This window comes from Diaphorina citri, unplaced genomic scaffold (genome assembly GCF_000475195.1).
Source record: "Diaphorina citri unplaced genomic scaffold, Diaci psyllid genome assembly version 1.1 scaffold8895, whole genome shotgun sequence".
Taxonomy (NCBI): domain Eukaryota; kingdom Metazoa; phylum Arthropoda; class Insecta; order Hemiptera; family Psyllidae; genus Diaphorina; species Diaphorina citri.
In genome coordinates this window covers 6,035-13,332 of record NW_007386270.1, presented here as the reverse complement: position 1 = coordinate 13,332, position 7,298 = coordinate 6,035, and the positions used below count along the sequence as shown (strand labels likewise).

Below are 7,298 nucleotides of genomic sequence, written 5' to 3'. Positions count from 1 at the left end.
GACCCCGTGTACCCCGACATCTCAGATGAGAGTGGAAAAGTGGGCACAGGAGAGGTAAGGAGGGTCGAACGAAGTAAGGTCAGAGTTTTAACTCGGAGATAATTGGTCGAACAGAAAAGGTCCAAAATTCAACTTTAGTTTGCAGACGAAGAGAGTTCAAAGTTTTAACTTCAGTTTGCATTTAGGGAGGTTGGTATAACTGAACAGTTCCAAAAGGTTTATATTCGTTTGAGGTATTGTCAATCTATGTACGGGCATGCTTTTGTACTCTTATAACTAGCCTCCTCCTCCTATGGGCAAGATGACCCCGTGTACCCCGACATCTCAGATGAGAGTGGAAAAGTGGGCACAGGAGAGGTAAGGAGGGTCGAACGAAGTAAGCTCAGAGTTTTAACTAGGAGATAATTGGTCGAACAAAAAAAGGTCCAAATTTCAACTTGAGTTTGCATACGAAGAGAGTTCAAAGTTTCAACTTCAGTTTGCATTTAGGGAGGTTGGTATAACTGAACAGTTCCAAAAGGTTTATATTCGTTTGAGGTATTGTTCATCTATGTACGGGTATGCTTTTGTACTCTTATAACTAGCCTCCTCCTCCTCCTCCTCCTCCTCCTCCTCTTCTTTCTCTTCGACAGTCAGAAGTCAGCCTCTTTGGGTGTGACATCTGACTTCAATTCATCAATATTCTAAGAAAGAAATACCCTCCTATTCTTTCTCTTCGACAGTCAGAAGTCAGCCTCTTTGGGTGTGACATCTGACTTCAATTCATCAATATTCTAAGAAAGAAATAGTCTTCAAGAGGATGAATTATAATTCAAATAATTATTTATCATTCCTGTTTGTGTTTTGTCATCAGGGATGAAATGTTCCGGCGTAGCCTGGGTCAACTCAAAGAGGACATAGTGAGAGCCAATGCTTTCGTACAGGAGGCAAACTTCCTGGCTGAGGAGATGGGACGGCAGACCAAATTTAGCGTCACCTTGCAGATTCCTCCTGCTAATCTTAGTCCAAACAGGAGGGTAAGTAGAAAAGAATTTTGGGTTCAATTCCCAAAATTTACCTATTTGTGATTTTTATTTTTTATTTATTTATTTGGAAACAGGCAATTAAAGTTAATCTAAATATATGGAGCTGTCATGTGTTTTTTTCCCCTCTTTCTCTCCCTCTCTCTCCTCCTTAAATGGATATTTTTGACGGCAGACCAAATTTAGCGTCACCTTGCAGATACCACCAGCTAATCTTAGTCCAAACAGGAGGGTAAGTAGAAAAGAATTTTGGGTTATCGGGTTCAATTCCCAAAATTTACCTATTTGTGATTTTTTTTTTATTTTTTATTTATTTATTTGGAAACAGGCAATTAAAGTTGATCTAAATACATGGAGCTGTCATTATATTCGTGTTTTTTTCTCTCTTTTTTCCCCCCCTCTCTCTCTCTCTCCTCCTTAAATGGATATTTTTTATAGTGGAACTGTGTAATTCAGGTAGACATTTGTAATGCCCTGTTCACAATCCCCAGTTGCACGTTATAAAGATCCTCACACATTACTCCTCCCACTCTTTCCCAGATGGAGTGAACTGACCCGTAAGATCGAACTGTGGGTGGACATCCTCGAGTTGAACGATGCAGGGGACTACACGCCGGTCGAAGTCACTCCCTCCCGCGCGCCAGACATGCTGACACAAAGTTTTACCACTCGATCTTTTAGTCCACTATTTGATCACAAATTCATAAGTCATAATATTAAATGTTACGTTATGTTATGTTAATAAAACTGTGGGTGGACATCCTCGAGTTGAACGATGCAGGGGACTACACGCCGGTCGAAGTCACTCCCTCCCGCGCGCCAGACATGCTGACGGGGTGGACATCCTCGAGTTGAACGATGCAGGGGACTACACGCCGGTCGAAGTCACTCCCTCCCGCGCGCCAGACATGCTGACAGGCGGTACCTATCAGCTACGCCAAGGCCAACAGAGGCGCATCCAAGTGCTCGTACGTCCGGTGACTAACTCCGGCACGCTGCCTATTATTTGCGAGTCCGTGGGAAGCATTGCTGTCGGGAGTGTGTGTCTGAGGAGTCGCCTGCAGAAACCACTGGATTCGTACCAGGAAGAGGACTTGGCGGTGCTGCGGGAGAAGTGGAGTGATGCTCTGGTACGCCGGAGGCAGTACTTGGATCAGCAGATCCAGAGACTGATCAATAAACAAGGTGAGACAAATGTGTACCTAAATCTAGAAAGTGGAAAGCTTTATGACTTATGTATTTGAAGAAAAAATAATATTATATATGCCTTTTTTATCCTACTCAAATAGAACTGAAAAGTTCCCTTACCCCAGCAGTTGAAACAGGGTCTCATATATTTCATTGGAAAATGATGTGTATGTATGTATGTTGCAAATGTCGGGATCTTTGACCATTAGGCCATTTTTCCTCTCGCATCCCAATATTTCCCTACAATGTCATTGCTGGCTTCCAAGGCAGGACAGAAGTTTAGGTGTGAGGAGTTCATAGGGGCATTCAAGGAACATAAAGGACAGATAGGACAGTCTTTGATATTGATTTTGTGGAGGTGTTGAGCCAGACAGTCGTGCCCAGTGAGCAACCTAAAGTGAGCGACAGCAGCTTTTCTTGGAAGATTTGGTATAATATTGGGGTTTTCAACTAAAGGCTGCCATTTTTTCCCTTCTCCTTCCGATTTTATCCATTGGTACAAACATAATAGCATGATAATGAAACAATAATTGAAGGAGGAAAGCAAAAAGCTAGCTGTTAGCTAACTGAAGTAGCATTACCACGAATTCTGCAGCTCCACACACAAATTTACTCCCACAATCGATACCATTTCTTTCTCTCTTTTTTTTTCAAGAGGTTTAATAGAAGAAACTGTAACTACAAGGGCTTTTAAGTCGCGAAATCGAAGAGAGAACGAAGACAGGTTAGGAGGAAGTCAGCCGTTCCGAGAACGAACCTTATCCCTTCAGGATAAAATCCGCCCCGGGCAGAAATCGAACCCGCGACCTAGCGCTTACCAGGCAGACGCTCTTAACTCCTAGCTAACTAGGCTAGCTTTCTCCTTCTTTCACTTTGACATCATCCCAATTTCTTTTGGGGTCGGCATTCCCTTTTTTTTTTGGCCTTAAATCCTTTTAGCCCTAAATGTGTGTCCAAAATAACATCACACAAATAGTTCATTGTCTGCTGAGTCTAATTTTAGGGTTGTTTACAATTCTTACACAGTAACTGATTAAGTTTGGTCGTTTCCTTGTTTTAAAACCATTATTTAAGTAAATTTCTACAGACCAATGTCACAATCGAACCCCGCTATTGTTTAGGTTTATTTCCAATGTCACTGTCTTGTTCAATACATTTGTTTACAAAACCTAGCACATATTGTTAAACTCAAGTAGGTGTAAAGTGTGGTTATCTCTGGTAGGTATTAGTATTAAGTGTTGTACATCTGGTAGGTATTGTAATATAAGTACCCATTTGATGGTTCAATCACCCTTAAACTACTTTGGAGGTCAAACGAATATTGTGATTACCAAACATGCGATTTGAATGCAAGTGAGATTTCTAAGAAGATAACTTGAGTTCAAGGAGGACTGCTAATCTTCTTTTTCTTCGCCTTCTCCCGTGTACAGACGGGGTTGGTGTTTTTTGTCAGCCTCTCAATTAGCCCTAACTAGGGTGATTGCTTTGGGCTGACACTTGGTTTTGGCTACCTACAAATTTTACAAGTGGATGACACTCAACTTTTGCTTTTTCTTTGGCAAGGGAAATTTCAGGCTGGTATCCTCCCTGTTAAATTCCCCCCAGCCAGACAGAAAAGGACTACTACTCATACTTCTGTATATTTACCTCCATGAAATATGACATGCCTGTAGGATGGAACAGAATATCCGCCAAAGTCACATGATCACTGGTGAGTATTTCTACCTGGTATTTACAATAGCACTCGGATTTCAGGAAGTCAGCCCATAATCTGGAAGAAAACAAATCAAATCATGAATCTTTGTGGTAAAGCAGAGAGCTTTTTCACAACTTTTGTGGGTATCACAACATTACTAAGTGCCTCCTTTACTATTAATTTTCATTTATTTGTATCATCAATTTACACTGGTAAACTGGTAATGCTGCCACTGGTCACTAGTCAATTTAAGTAGTTACTCACTTGTCCTCACAAGGCTGAGAGCACCCGAACTCCATGTAGGTACAGAGCTGAAAAAACTTTGACCCTACTGGGAATCGAACATGGGACCTCCAGTGTGCAAGCCTAGTATGATACCCAGTCAGACACAGAGGTTGCTAAGGTAAAAAAAAAAAGACTTACACTTCTAAGCTCTGTAGAATGGCATTGTACAGAGGCTCAGCATGTGTCCGAGTCAATGTATGACCAGTCGCACACATCTCTCGGTGTAGTGAATCAGGAATGTTCAGCCGTCCTTGATATTCTTCTACCTTGCACAGATTCCAAACTTCTGATATATCACATTCTAAACCTAAATTCTTCTTATCTGAAAGCAGATACCAAGCACAAATTGGTTTTTTTTTTTTTTTTTTTTTTTTTTTTTTTTTTTTTTTTTTTTTATTGGGGTGTTCTTTTTAAAAAAAAAAAAAAAATTACAAGTGGAAGTGACAAAAAGGGAAGCATTGACTTCAAACACACGAACTGAGAGCAAAAGAAAAAAAAATCACACTGTCTTTTGCTCTCACTCAACTCTGTTTATCTACATGAGCCGCATGGACCACTTTGCATTTCTGGATAAGTTGACAACTGGTATACCACTTGTAACACAGAAATTTTTTGAAAACAATCGAACAAAAGGGAAAAATTACACTTTTTTTACCAAGGAAAATCACTACCCACTTCTTAACAGGAAAAACTCACCCCTATTTTCAGATTCATTGGTTACAGTAGTCATTATTGTTCTATCAACCTCACATTTGTAATACATTGTAAAGCCCTTTGATTTGACAAACTGACTGAATATTTTACTGCCGGATCATTTTTCAGGGCTTGTTTCAGATCTAACTGAAAATGAGGCTTTCAAACGGTCTTCCATCTGAAAAAGAATTGTTTGTACTGCTTAATCCGCGAGGTAAACTTAACTGCAGTTATAAATAGCTTTATGAATCCGGCGCCATAAGAGATAAATAAGAAATTCCATGATCTTTCTAGCTAATCCCTTTAGGGGTGAGCTATTAATTTTTTTTCTCCTGCTAATCTGTTAAGCCCAAAAGTTACTTATTTCAAACGGTACTAGTGCAGAAGTTCCGTCCGTGGAGGAACCAAAGGAAACTGGCACCAAATGAGATGTGACCAGTGTTATTATGGGGTTAGGTTTAAATGCAAGAAGGGTTTTTCACATTAGGCTAGTGTTTGTGTTTTATAGGGTTAGGTTGAATACAAAAGAGCTTTTCTTTCCGGAATGACTTCTGCCTGCAATACCATTTCAAACAAGGACTACCTGAAATCGACGGTTTATGTGGGTGTACCAAGGTATCCAAGCTACTGTTAATAAGGTAAGTTCTGTGCTTTTTGCAGACTCTGTGTTCCAGGATATTTGTCAGTGAAATGTCTGGCTTGCATGGGAGCTAACCAAAGGTAGGTATTATTGTTTAGGGTTTACATTTTTCTTTGAAAACCAAAAATTTATCAGAGGCCCAGTCCTGCATGGATTCCTCAGTGAAACTGTGAAAGTTATCCGTGAGACAGATCCATTTTCTTGATATTGAGTTTGTAGTTGTGACCTTTGGATGTATTTTTCGGTATTGGATCTGTTTTTGAGATAAGAAATTCATCTTCATTTTTGCGTGTTTTGTCGGAGAGATGATTGGGCCCATGTAGCTTCTAGAAATGGGATTCACATTGCTGTTTCATTGGTGAACTTCAAAAAGACAGGGAAGGTTTCATGATTACTGATTAGAAAGTGGGCTGAAAAAGGTAGGGTTACTAGATAAGGTTGAACTTGGGTGAAGAAATGAACTGTAATTATATCAATGGGAATGATTTATTCTGGTACAAGAAGTTTGAATCGGAAAAGGATTTTTTCAGAAGATCAAGATAGTTAATTATCACTCAGGAAAAAATGTCATATTAATTTATTCTAAATCAAAGATTGAAACACTTTGGAAATTGGAACTTTGCATTTGACATTTTTGGATTTTGTCGTGTTGCATGTTGCCAAATGTACAATTTTAATTGCGCCGTGTTTTTTTGTTTGATATGCTCGCGTACCTACATTATACAGGATGATTCACCATAATTGACAATCTGTTTTTGACTCGAAAAATTGTGGCTGTTTGTGCTCAGGAGAATACTTTATTAAAAGTAGCTATTTTCTTCCTAGCCCATATTGACGTATGATTATATTTTTTTTGTTTCTAAATTGTTAATTAAAAAAATCTAATGAATGCATTAAGGTACTACAACGGCACGACTCAGACCCATCGGGATACATGCAAAGTCGTGAAAGAAAGAAACAAAAACCCAGGTGTGTTCTGGTGTGTTGAAACTTTTATCACTTCATTTTCCTGGGATTTTCTTGTGGCCTTTAAATGATTCATCTCAGTGTGAATTGTAACATGTTTTCTGCTGCCATTAAAAAGTGGCTGTAGCCATGATATGTAGTAACAAAACTGAACTCATAAAAACCAGCTATGAATGTAAGGGGAAGTGTGATTTCTTTCTATGTAATCATTTGGCTCAATAGTGAAAACAGGGCTACTTGTACACTGAATGTAATCCATCTGTCTATTTACTTTAGTTTTTAACCTTATCTGCAATAAGAGTAGTCTTCATCATCCATTATCTATTTTCTCTCTAACTCGAATAGTAAATAGCATGCTTTGTCAACTAGATTGTCTCCATTCTGGATGACCTCAGAGGTTTGGTACCGTACACAAAGAAGATGGGTACAAACCATCTGGTCAAACCCATTGTTTTCCCTATTTATGGCTGAAACCACAATCTTGATTTAAAACTAAGGAAACCTGATTGTTTCATACTGAACTTTGTAATCTACTTCATATTGCCTAGAGGAGAACGAGAATATGATTGTGTACTAAAGAACACCTAGCATGACGCTTAATGTTTAATATGTCTACATTCTCGACCAGGCATGTTACATAGAATCGTATTTGTTTCTCGTGATTCAAATATAGGAGTTCGACACCGTATTCGCTCAATTGAACTTTCTATACACACTGATCAACAGTACGAGGTACGATGCAAAGTGATATGTCAAAAATATACATTGTTCTACGGAGTTATTTTGTAGATAACGTCTCTATGCAAAA

At 39.1% G+C, this 7,298-nt stretch overlaps 2 protein-coding genes across 2 annotated transcripts in view; both read left to right on the top strand.

The window, feature by feature from the left end:
- The first annotated feature begins 298 nt into the window (after positions 1-298).
- LOC103522497 (kinesin-like protein KIF13A) lies at positions 299-1,571 on the top strand. The gene is made up of 3 exons (XM_008487601.3): positions 299-357; positions 854-1,016; positions 1,563-1,571. Exons 1-3 carry the CDS (start codon positions 302-304, stop codon positions 1,569-1,571), a joined length of 228 nt encoding a protein of 75 aa, XP_008485823.1. The 5' UTR covers positions 299-301.
- A 5-nt stretch (positions 1,572-1,576) lies between these two features.
- LOC103522496 (kinesin-like protein KIF13A) overlaps positions 1,577-7,298 on the top strand; it is a gene marked incomplete at its 3' end in the record, with an annotated part of 11,526 nt that continues 5,804 nt past the window's right edge. Inside the window, exons 1-3 of the mRNA XM_008487600.1 lie at positions 1,577-1,596; positions 1,776-1,847; positions 1,931-2,207. Of these exons, the coding sequence (XP_008485822.1) occupies positions 1,931-2,207 (277 nt within the window). The remainder of the gene's footprint in view (positions 1,597-1,775; positions 1,848-1,930; positions 2,208-7,298) is intronic.